At 35.9% G+C, this 12794-nt stretch overlaps 1 protein-coding gene across 1 annotated transcript; it reads right to left on the reverse strand.

Moving 5' to 3' along the window:
- Positions 1-2: 2 nt before the first annotated feature.
- On the reverse strand, positions 3-8766 carry LOC118433841. Its single transcript, XM_035846171.1, has 20 exons — positions 8117-8766; positions 7696-7975; positions 6948-7062; positions 6401-6506; positions 5640-5835; positions 5171-5291; positions 5044-5099; positions 4439-4621; positions 3934-4221; positions 3586-3810; positions 3192-3315; positions 3025-3097; positions 2934-2960; positions 2405-2473; positions 2249-2299; positions 1594-1678; positions 1143-1204; positions 1013-1080; positions 841-946; positions 3-743 (listed from the first exon to the last, which is right to left on the reverse strand). The coding sequence occupies exons 1-20, from the start codon at positions 8429-8431 to the stop codon at positions 603-605; spliced, it is 2691 nt and encodes an 896-aa protein (XP_035702064.1). The 5' UTR covers positions 8432-8766; the 3' UTR covers positions 3-602.
- Between the last annotated feature and the right edge of the window lie 4028 nt (positions 8767-12794).

A 12794-nucleotide genomic window follows, 5' to 3' on the forward strand; every position in this document is an offset into this window, starting at 1 on the left:
TGTATTCAGTTAATCAACCCGTATCCAGGAAGCACTCATTTTAATTACAATAGTTAGTTCGATGTGGTAGGAAATATTCAAAGATATTTTTCTATCACAAATTCTTTGAGATAGCGCTGGCTGATATATCTCGTGTACATAATTCTGTAACCTCAAAGGGCTATAAATTTCCTATACTGCCTCAGATAGGCTGGTTTTCAATTGTTCATAGATCGTATGAGGAAGACCCACTGCTGTACTAGTTTACTAGTTAATGGAAAAAGCCACGTTTATTTAGTAGTTTAACTGACTCGGATTAAATTGAGCTATGTACTGATAGCTTTACATAAATAAGTTTTATTTAATTTCTTGCATACTTGATTCACAGAGTTAATGTTCATTCACAAGTGAAAAATTAAACGAAAGAAGTTTAAACCCCTCTACTTAAAATCCTATCTAACACTTATGCACATACATTGGAAAAAATAAGCTAAACTCCTTTTTCAAAATTCCAATCGTATCGTAATCGTATCGTAATCGCTCTACTGCCTTAGTTGTTATTATACAAGTATTTATCTGATTTTATTGAAAGTCCTCGTTGTATTTTACTAAACATCATTTACTTATTGTTCAAACACATCATCTTCTACTTCACAATCTGAGACGATCTCAATTGTTGGAGTCATTGCAAGAAAACGTCTGGCATCATTTCCATCATTCTGACTACGGCTCCCTGTTGCACACAGATCCAATTGCATGTAGTCCTGCATATAAATTTGTAATTTTATCGTTAAAATGCATAATTGCACCGGAAAATCACAACTCATCTCATCTTTTATATGCGCATTTCTCAAAGATTACCTGATAGGTACATTGTGTAATAATATTTTCGAAAAAGATTTTTATTGTAAAGAATGAAGGTCTCTCTGTCGGTTCTCCTTTCCAGCAGGCCAACATTAAATCATACCTAAAATTATTTAATTGATTCATCTATCCAATTTTTCTTTAAAAAACTGGTTTTAGTTAGTCTTACATCTCTGACGTGGCATATTGTGGCTTTCCTAGACGATGCCCTGCTTCTAAAGCTGTCACAAAGTCCACCTAAATTGACAATATGATTCATCAGGCTGGGTCAGGGATAGCGTAAAATAAGATTAACTTACACTCCAACTGCAACCGTAGTATGGAGTTTCCACTAGTGTAAAGAGCTCCCACAGCGTTACACCTATTCACATCACACCTCTTTCTTTTATATATTATGACAACAATCGATATAAAAGTCAGAGCGTTATTTACTTTATAATACGCAATCGCACGCTTTTTTGATCGAAATGACATAATTTTAGCAAGTCGTATATGAAAGAAACCTTTCGACAAAAAATCTCTGCAAATATGTATTTTGCACAGCTCAAAGGTATGTACCTATACATTTTTTCATGAGTTTTCAGTTTATACTAATCGTAAATGCATTATACTCAATGGGAATTATGAATATTTAATTGCATTTGGAAAAATGGAAGCAGCGAGTGTGCCAAATAGTTCTAATGCATGGGTATATATGTATAATATCATAATATTTATACGTATGCAAATGGTTAATCATGACATCTTTACCACAAGACCAAACATCAGAATGAATAGAGAATTTCATGTCGCGCAGGGATTCAATGCTCATCCATTTCCACGGCATCGCAACGTCCTGATAAATATACAATAATTAGTGAAAGAAGCCAAGAAGAGTGCAGTATAGTTAAACTAAAGTCACGTCGGGCAGTTTTAAATGACCTTCGGTTTTTCAAAACGCATTCCAGTAATAGAGACAGTGATCTGGCCCAAATTATGAGGGTGTGACAATTATGCTACATATGGGTACATATATGTCCAAGGTATCGGTTTACAACACCCCCCAGCTTTTGAAATCTTCCACTCTTCCAATTCTATATGTACAACCGTAAAAATGATTTTTTTATTTGTTGATCCTATATGTGTTGTGTTGTAATCATGAATCAATAAAATTATGTCCAAATCATGAACAAATTACCAACTATGGATCCAGGAATATTTATATATCACAAGTCCATCTTAATAGTGCCCTAAATTGATTATTTTCTTACTTGAACAAATAAAAGTAAGTACTTAGTGGATGTCTTTTAAAAAACGAAGGTCGTGTAAAACTGCCCGATTGAGACGTTAAACTATTTCATTAATTGCATTATGTGCATAATACGTGCGAATGAATTTGCGTGTTACTATTTTTATGTAGTATTACCGATTCCTCTTTCACATAGTAGTAATCCACTAGTTGACGCGATAGTCCAAACTATAAAATACAACTGTATTTAACGGAACTTACAGTATAAATACTATGATAGGATTTATACTGTATAAATAAGTACTGTACATAGTATCACTATCTGCCACTTACATCACTAACTTTCGCCACTTTATCAGCCGTCAATAGAATGTTCCGTGTAGCCAGGTCGCCGTGCAGGACCTTAATAAGTAATACCAATTAAAATTCAGACATAATAACAAAAATTCAATATCAAGGTAAACCATATAGTAGGCAATATCAGAAAATGTACATATTTCTTGTATTTTAAATGAGAAATTTACAGCCCATGCATTATGTACTTATTGTGGCATAGACGAATTAGTGAAGGCCAACAGAATTTTATGATTCTCAGTTTAATTGTTTCTGAAATTTCTATATATATTGTCTATATATATTTTTAGATTTTTTAGGCTCAATAAGTCTATCAATTCCGAGTTTTCTACGTTTCATACTAAATTGCAAGTTATTTCAGAATAAACTTTAGAGAAACTCGCATTTCAGACAAACGACAAATTATATAGAAATTAAATGAGCTAAACTAAATTCACTTCTACTGGCCCATAAAATAATGTCTAATGGCATTTAATTAACATGTGTTACTAGTCAAATAATAACTAACCTTTTTGCTGGTTAGAAACTCCATGCCCTAAAATAATAGACCCAATACAGAGAACGTTGCAAAATGGGTAATGATATACTTTACTATTAACCTTTGCTATTTCCCAGGCCCACTTGATTAGATCCAGAGACAATATCGTATCATCGTCATCAGATTTGTGAACGCTGGAACAGAAATTGAGGAGACCATTGGCCAGACGTGTTTTCAGTTAGTATCCAGCACAGTAATTACTTGATTAAGTTTTTGGACCACACCAACCTGTAGGGTGCCTCAACAAGCAGAATGTCACGCTGTAGCTGGTTCTGAAATTTGTCCCTATGGGCTCTCAGATAATTTTGCAAATTTCCCAGAGCACAAAATTCGACCACCACGTAAACTTCCCCTAAAAGCATAAACTCGTTAAATAAAGGAGACAGCATTGTAAATTTTGTCATAATCCGTAAGTAATTAAGACAGGAAACGGGGAAAGTAAGTGAGCAATCAATGAGACCCATAAAAACTGTAAGAGCTTTCTTTCTTGCTTCTCCCATCCTCCCTCCTTCATCATCCATCGAGAACGTGCATAAACGATGTAAGTATGCAATATGTTGTGTCATGTGATCACAGAGTGTTGTTTAACGACAACGACCAATTTCATGTTTGTAGTTATTACCCTTTTGCATCTTTTTTGTGCAAGCCCCAATTAGGCTCACAACGTTGAGGTTCTTGCCCACCGTCGCCATTATCTTGAGTTCTGACAGTAATGACTTCAATGCACCCACATCAGTCTTGGTCTTTAAGGTTTTTACAGCCACGTCCATTTTCTCATTCTTCTCGAATTTGTATACGCCTTTCAAAACTTTCCCAAAGTGGCCTTTCCCGAGTACAACGGTCTCATCTAAAATTTTAAGACGAGCAGACATACACATGTGCTCTAAAATTTGCGTCATTTTCCCTCACCGAATAGTAATACAATCTCCGAATACATCACTTTCATAAGAATTTTTAGCAAAAGGCATACCCAAGAGTAGCTGCTCTCTTCGAATTTCCAGGTAGCAAATATCATTATTTTTGCTGGCCATTAAAGCAGAGTTGATGTAATCATAATCAGTGTGACTTTTATCCGTATCAAATATTGTTGAGTGGCTTCTAAATTCATTTATTTCTTGGGGAGTAAGCAGCTTTCCAAACTTTGACAACTTTCTCCGCAAAATCTTCATCCAGCAGAGTCCGAAGAGGAGACAGCAAAATAAAGTTGTGACAAGAAGGGTGATGCTGACGGCAATGGCGATGTGTGGTGATGGCTTCTCTAAATCCCGTCAAAGAGATTGAGTAAAAAAGGATGCGTCATATGTATGTACGTACATACGTGGAAAGAAAAACATTTATATTGCCATGTCCTCAGAAAGTGTCGGACGGATGGCATTTGCTGGACAAACTTGGGCTTGGTTTGAGAAGGAAGGAATGCACAAGAAGACGCGAAATTAAAGTGAAAGCAAATCTTGCTGTTGTAACTTTCTGCTAACCTTCTGCAATAATAGCTCCTTGCACATCCATCGACTTGTTTGCCCAAGAGAATGAGTTCCATGTTGGGGCGAAGCAATATATCCGCTCAATCCTACCCGTTGAAGTCGTAATGGGAATATTACCCTCGTGAATGTTGCCTGGAAAGTATTCTGCTCCGGGTCCATTGGACGGGTTCGGAATTGCTGAAAATGTTTTCAATGAAACTGTGCATTACGATTATGACTTTCTAAGAGCTTTTCGGCTTCCTCTACGTACATACTTACATTGTACACATAAATATCATACGCATCACGGTGCACGATGTACACACGTATGTGGCAGATTTGCAAAATCAATTTATGCGAATCAAGAAACGAACGAGAGGAAAACCCTGGGGTTGGCATGTTTGTTTACAAATCTCGATTGGTACGTATGAATGAATCTTTACATGAGTTTGTGTATACATGCACGATGATTGAAAAATGTTTGTATGAATGTGAAAGTAAACATTAAGGATAAACGACAACGCGATTTTGCTATTTTTGAATTTCTACAACAAATACACTCAAACACTTGTTGCTCGCTCTAAAGGTTAAAACCTCTCTCAGATATTCATGCGCGTTACCTTTTATGTATGTGAGATCCTCTGACCCTTTATATTTTACGCCAAACTTTACTCCGCTTAATAAACAAACAAAAATTATTACTTTATGATTAAGTTCCAGTAATTACTATTTTAAAATTGCTATTACTTTGCAAAATAGTAACTGGAACTATTGCATTGGACATTGATTTGTTCACCCAGCGAAACTCTCTTGTTCACTCTAGCCAGTGAAATCATTTCGTTGGGATCCACCTGGTCCATGTCAAAGTCTAAAAAAATAGAGTGCATAATTGTTAGATAATGCATTTATCAGTGTTCATTATTTTTAAGAGTTTTCTTGAAGGCAGCGTAATGATTTAGGGAAAGGAATACATCAAAGTCATCCGAAGAAAATGAAAGCATATTTCTCGTTCAAGTCACTTTCCTATGACTTGTCTTTTTCATCTTTCGAATGGAAATGTCATTAACGTGAGAGAAACTGCTCCTTATTCTCAAATAGACTCGGCATTATTATTACTTTCACCGTTGCCGACTCGGACTCCTGCTGCTTCTTTCTCCGGTGGGACATGATTTAATTTGCTTGAACGTCTACACTAGAGTGGAAATAAGTGACTTACACAATTTGCTGGGATGGTTGTGCCTTTCTTGGGGCACAGAAGAGAAGAAGAAAAGGAGTTTGCCATAATTATGATGGTGATGGTTGTCTTTATCATCGGGCACACAAGCAAGAAATCCCTGAGCCAACCGAAACGTTCGGGAATGGCAGGTGGCGCATGAGACGTTTTCTGGCCGAGATACAGCGCATTTCTTGGACTAATTAAACATCAAAATTATTAGAGCTCGAGAGCCTTGAGTGGTTTGGTAATTCAATTTTCCACAATTCTCTCATCATCGCATATTGACGAGACATAAGAAATAATTCTTATACACTAAGCAGTATAATACATATGCATAAAGCCAAAACAAACATTTGTACAAGTAAGCTGAAATCTTAAATTTTAAAATCATCGGGTATGATCAGGGTCTCGTGCATATTAAGGTATGCGAAATCACATGCCCAAAAATCAACTTATAACATACAATTAGGCGTGCTACGTTACAAATTTTGTCCATAAACCTACAAGGTTTAATCACAAGTAAGTCAAATATTCGTTGAAGTATGTATCATAACATAAAAGCAATTACTACGCAAATGAGTACACCACGACGCTGGTTGATTGGAAAACTGAAAATTTGTCATTAGCTGAAGTTTATTCTTATGCTAAGCCATATTCGTGCGAAATAATCAGATTCAAGCACGACATAATAATCAGGAGAAAATTAACTTATTTGCATGCTTCACTAGTTTTCACTCGAGTAGATAAATGTGTGCACCTACCAGAAGGGGCTGTTGATGTTGTTGATGGAAAGTCATACAGGAGATTGCATTTGAACATTGATGGATAATTTTCACTATCCCAGGTATCCCATCATCAAACTCGCATCTACCACAATACAATATTTAACTTTTTAACAATAATCCTAGTCCAAGTGTGACATTCTAGAAGTGCAATTGATATAAAAAATATATGTATCGACAGCTTTATAATATTTTTATTATTATTAAAAACAAACCCTCGATGTACGATATCATTGGAATTTAAATTCTTGCACACTTGGAGGAGAATTTAGTGCTTAATTTAAGAAGTGCTTTCTCCACGCAAAACCCTGCATCAAACCTCATGCAGATCAATGAAACCCAAAATATGTGTTCTGTTCACAGTGCAAGTTTCAGATTGTGAAACTGAGATTGTAAACGATATGCTGACACTCATTGTTCATTATAGCTTTGTTATATGAACCATGTTCTATGATGTATGATACTTTCACATTTTGTATAATAAATATACGAACTGTACAAAATCACTCTACTTCATGATACATACCTCAGAGTGTAGCGATTCTGTCCAACATTGTTCCCATACACTTTGAAATCACAAGATGAGGGATCGTCTGAGGGTGCCACCTTCACGACATCTTCCTCCTCGTGTGGGATAAGGTCTGAAAATATGTTAACATTATTTATCACTACTGAGGGTATGAAATGCCCTTAAGTTCACTCATGAATTGGTTTTCTCTACGAGTAATTTCGAACAATTTTGAGCTTCAGAATTCACTAGGATGTAAATATTCAATCAGGCAATCACCAGCCAGACAATCAAATTCCAATCTTCTGCTTTGGCAAGTGGGCACAAAGAATCTTCGTCGTACAAAACACAACACTGCATACAGACCGTGACCACATGCAGCTTACATCAAATGTATTTTCCATCCTCATCAGAGCTACCATATATAAGCTACAGGTAATGAGTTTATATTTGTGTATACATGCATATTTATATACACAGACGTAGACCATAATGTATCGATCTTGATCAAGATGGTTAACGGAAATGAAATAGGAGTGTACATATAGTAAACTATATGTATACTAATTTTACAAATCTCTCCCCATTTGACGGACATTATCTGCGATTTTTTTTTGTGATTTCTGTGACTAATTTTATGTTACATAGATTCTAGTGAATTATTTTACTTATTTGAATGCTTGTCTTGCATGCATGCCGTCGAATAAATATTTCGCGTAAAACAATTTAAAGAAGGAATCACTATAATCTCTGAATGGCCACTTACCAGTGATTGATTCATTTTCCCAGGACGGTCCTGGGAAAATATTGACTTTAACACCATTCTTTCCATCGTGCTCGTCGTCAAAGGTGGTGTACAAAATGGTATGAAGACATAAAGGTCGATCAACAGATTGGCAGCAGAAACTAAAGTTTTTGAAGCCGTGGTTGTTCTTGTATCTTAGCTTTGAACTAATGGTAAATCTGTACGTTGATGCATCTCGGAAATTGCTCACTTTACGATGAACTTGGAGATGTAAACCAAAATTTCCGTTAGGATATCCATTCTATTAAGATTCAAAGACAACGTGCTCAGAGTAATAAGTTGCATATACCATAAATTATGTAGATTACAATCTACTAGATATAAGTGCATATATTTTTATTAAAATTGGGGGGAAATGATATAAATTGGGAAAATCACTTACGGAAAAGTAGTTGACAACCCATTCGATAGGGTAATAGGCTACGCAAGTAATTGAAAATAGAAAACCACTATGTTCATTCACCACATCGGAAGATTCAATCAGCTCAAAGCTTGAATTATGTACTTCGTCACTGTGCTGCACTTTTATTAATGGAAAGTAACTTTCTTCGATCGTGGAGCAGTTGGAATTCATCAGCGTTTTTACATGTTGTGGCATTTCGGCTGAAAACACTTGGTGATGGTGAGTCGGAAATATAATACTACTCACACCAAAGCCCAGAAATACACGACCAATAATTTCTATTATAGCCAGCATTATAAATGATTAAATGCTGCGCTCTCTCTGCGATCAAAAATACCAAAAAAATTTCTAATGATGCTTTCCATCTTGTCAGAAAGACCAGTATGCAGTAATAACCACGAAAACATGACAAGATGGGGACAGGCAACAGCTTGAAATTAGTCCATGTGTATGTCAGGACAAAATTGAGACAATATTCTTGACAAAGAATCCCTAAGTTCGCTCTTGGGAATTTCACTTTATCCGTCGTCCACCTACCACATACTGTCAGTCGTCTCACTCCGAACTGACTTGTTGAGTCTTTCGGCAGGCCTTGTTATTAGTCGTCCTCGTTGGTTGGTTGTATGAATCGAGAAGTTTATTCCTTTCTCCTTCCTCCAGGCCAGGATATCATCGCACTGCTCCTGTTCTCGCCAGTCGCCCACACTCCTCCTCGAGAGAGAAGCATTGAAACGTGCAATTTCAAATTTTAGTAAGTATGAGACATGCTTCGTTTCACCTCTGTTTTCTCTTTGATTCGTTTGACGACGACGCCAGCAACTCGTTGTTCCCCTTACATTCATTAAAAATGCGTTGGTTACCACAAAAATAAGACGAGAGAAAGAGTTAGAAATTCTTCTGCATCTTAACGCTCTTCATGCATGCATACATACGCAAACTCATGTAAATACATGTAGCTACTTACTTAATTTGAACTTCTTACAAGTGATGTTGACAAATTGGAAAAATACATCATGGTGTGACACTTCTAGTTTGAAGCGTGAAGTGTAAAATTGGATATTATGTAGCACCATAGGATAAATTGGCATGTCAGTCAGTAATTGCCTAAAGAAATAGCAGTAAAAGAAACGCGCAAATACTAACGTTAGAAATAGCTTTCCCTGTAATACTGGGAAAATATATGGATACATAATTTTGACATTTTTTACCTTCTTCACATCAATGGTTCAGAATAAGCAAGAAAAATCACATTTTGACTTAACTTGAAGCAAAAATTATGTTTCTTCCCGTTATTCTACTCTTTTGGTGCGTTTCGATTCCCACAATTGTTACGCACAAGTTTGTAGTACAGATCGTTCGATACCAATGGTTTTACTAATCCGAAGTTGTTCAAGAAGGGAGCAATTCTACTTTAATTCCTTAGCATCAATTGATGCAAAAAACTCGTTAGCAGACAGATGGACAAGAGGAATTCGATAAATCCCATGCTAATAGATATGTGTGCAGGGTGAGCTAATAAGGATTGACGTAAATATTTATTTTACTTGAGAACCCAGTTTCCATTTCTTTTCAATTAATTTCAAACTTACAAATGGCAGATCTATTAATAGATTTAATGTACGTGTACTGGTCCCAACGGTAGCATTATTTTTCCTACTAACCAGTTGGACTCGAATTTTCTGAATCGTGAGTTCCATGCAAATTGCAAATGTAGGTGTACAAGTAAAACAAGACACAAGAGACCTTGTGTCCTATGTCTTGTGTTCTCCACACACACATATAAAATAGCTTTGCAAAAGCTGTAACTTCTCCCAAACTGAATTACCTCGCCTCGTAATGTCACCCAATAAACACAACGCAAGTGGAGTTTTATGATTACAATTCTCATTTCATCAAGGAACGACATGTTCAGAGCATACTTTGTTTGCTTGGAGTAGTATGACAATCCATGAAAAAATAATTTTCATGCATGTAAATGAATTGAACCGGAACATCACAAGGCAAATAATTAAGGATGAAAGTGAACCACATCACATATTTGCATGTTAGGTGATTTAAAATAAGTACGATTTTCTGTTCAAAACTTTCGCCTTGATATTTTTGAGCTTTGAAAATCATGATTTCAATAAATCTGCTGTAAAGTAAAAATTTCGGTACAATAAGATCAAATGCTAAAAATATATAAATATTCTGCCAGAGTTGATTGTGGAGAAATAAGGTCACTTCCAATCTTTCAGATGTGATAATTGCAGTGTAATTAACGTACAAATATAATTATATTTTTTTAATGCTTGAGAGCATCCGACAGACGATTTAAGTACTTGGAGGTGCATTCACATTTCATCTAACTTATGCGTCACGTTAAGTACAAAATTCTGAAAACATGTGCATAAAAGCACCAATAAAAACATAATGTGCCAGCGCAAAAGACCTTCCGCAATTTAGATACACTGGATGAGCTGATGACAAACTTGGTCAGAAAAATCAGAAACTCTAGATGGTTCTCAACCCCACCTCGATCAATGTAACCAGTTCTGACTGCATTTAACCATGTCATTAAGTGGTACAGTCTGGCAGGAAAGGACACACAAGTGAAGAAAAAGCCAGGAAATGTATGTCGTCACTGACTGGAAGCCATTACCCTTCTTTCCTTATATTTAAGCCAGATACATTAGCTTGATTAAATTAAGCCATTATCATATAATCCCTCAATGTCCGTAAAATCTGCACCCCTACATCCTTCCTATTACAGATGAACATATTACTGTAAAACTAAAAGAAATATGCTGAAATCCAGGCCAATTCAAATTTTATATGTCTACAGAAAAAAGTAACATTTTTTTAGCCAATTTTGAATAATGTAATGAATATAGGTAGGTAGTTCCTTTGGCTTTAACTCATTGCTAATATTCTGTAAATGGTCTATAAATTATCTGTAAATTATCTGTAAATTTTTGGTCCACCTGTATGGAATCCATATTCCAACCTTCTACCAATGAACAAGAATAAAAGTGGCAATTTAACTTGGGAGATGGTTGGTCATGCATATGGTTAATGCACAGGCCAATTCTTGTTAATTACATGTGACTGGAAATTAAGAGTGATGGTGCTGCACTCCTTAAACTCTGGGTCAAATTAATTTCCTTATATTTCTGCCATCTGCATTGGGGATGATCGTTGTATGCAGAGATCCTATCGATGCAATAAAAGAGACTAACATCAAGGGTGAAAGTTCACACTTGGATCGAATGTGAGGCTCATATGCATGAATCAACGAGTCATTTACTTTTGGAGCTTTCACCGCAATATTTAATTAAATGCTCGACTGTAAAGGTCTTTGATATTGGATATTATGCTGTTACATTTAGTGGCTCCATGAATTTCTTCTCACCAAAAGACCGATACATGCTTAACATGGAGCTGGCTGGGTGCTGATGAAGCGACATACATTCATCTCATCCCGTATTATTCCCTCGTAACCTAAACACCGTTCTGCTCTGGACGTTGCGGTTGAATTAGAGCTGCCGTCAGTGAATGAATGATTACTGCAACCGCGATGCTGGTGAAAGTCTGCAGTAAGTTATGGGCTGCTCGTGTAATAATAATAAAAGCAGGTTGAATATGTGTTCAACTCTTGCGATGAAAGGATAAAATATTGATCCCGTAAAATCTAGAATATCTAGAATGCTGCTCAACAGTACTACAAAAAGAGTATGTAAAAGGTCTTGATTATGTAACCAGTTTTTCGATATGAAGAGAGGAAGATAGAAGAGACGAAGGAGTCAATTTCATGCATCTCTTGTTGCGCAATCGATTTTAATGTGATACCCTCAACCGATTTTCTTGAGTAGATCAGTTATTTATTCAGAGAAAATATATGTACATAGAGCTAACAAGTATACATCTTCCAGCTCGATGTATTTTCTTAAGCCTTAACCATGCTCATGTTTGGGGCATGTTTTATTGTTTTCATATCATGCAGCATTAAATTTTTCTTGTTGGGGAGGCTTCAGTTATATTATTAATAATCTGCTAGCAATTATTAACAATATCAATACAATTTCTTTTAAAAATATTACTAATAATTTTAATACCCGAATCTTTTTTAAAATAGATCTATAAGATAGTTTCGTAAGCACGAACACGTTCATAGAATATAACATACACTAATTGTTAGCTTGCATCAATATACATATACCTAAATCTAATTTAAACGATCATGACTTGCCTGCCTGCTTTTGTGCAAAATGCAAATGTGACAATCGCATCAAAACACTTGAGGGTTCATCAACATATCCAAAGCAGGGAATAAATCTTGCTCACACCGGCCTATAAGCGGTGCGAGCAAGCAGAGCTGGGATAATCCTGATTAAGGATTATGGATTTTAATCCCGGATTATGGATTATTAATCCATAATCCCTAATCCGACAATGAGAGTTTTTTGTAGATTAATCCCAATCCATAATCCAGATTTTTCTGGAATTTGAATTAATCCGGGAATAATCCCATTAGATGTCATTAATCCGTAATCGTGATTACGGATTACTAATCCTGATTAATCCCAATCATGACTACTAATCATGATTATTAATCCCGATTAATCCCAATCATGATTACTAATCATGATTAGGTATTCATGATTAATTCTCAATCTGG

The sequence above is a fragment of the Folsomia candida genome, unplaced genomic scaffold (genome assembly GCF_002217175.1).
Source record: "Folsomia candida strain VU population unplaced genomic scaffold, ASM221717v1 Fcan01_Sc001, whole genome shotgun sequence".
NCBI lineage: Eukaryota > Metazoa > Arthropoda > Collembola > Entomobryomorpha > Isotomidae > Folsomia > Folsomia candida.

What these genes read in the sequence shown, in the direction of transcription:
- LOC118433841 (XM_035846171.1), bottom strand. Translation starts at nt 8,431, where the DNA reads ATGCTGGCTATAATAGAAATTATTGGTCGTGTATTTCTGGGCTTTGGT. An exon ending in CAACCATCCCAGCAAATTGT is followed by an intron (nt 5,292 to 5,639) that starts GTAAGTCACTTA and finishes CTATTTTTTTAG; the next exon opens with ACTTTGACATGGACCAGGTG. An exon ending in TTACACAATGTACCTATCAG is followed by an intron (nt 744 to 840) that starts GTAATCTTTGAG and finishes ATTTATATGCAG; the next exon opens with GACTACATGCAATTGGATCT.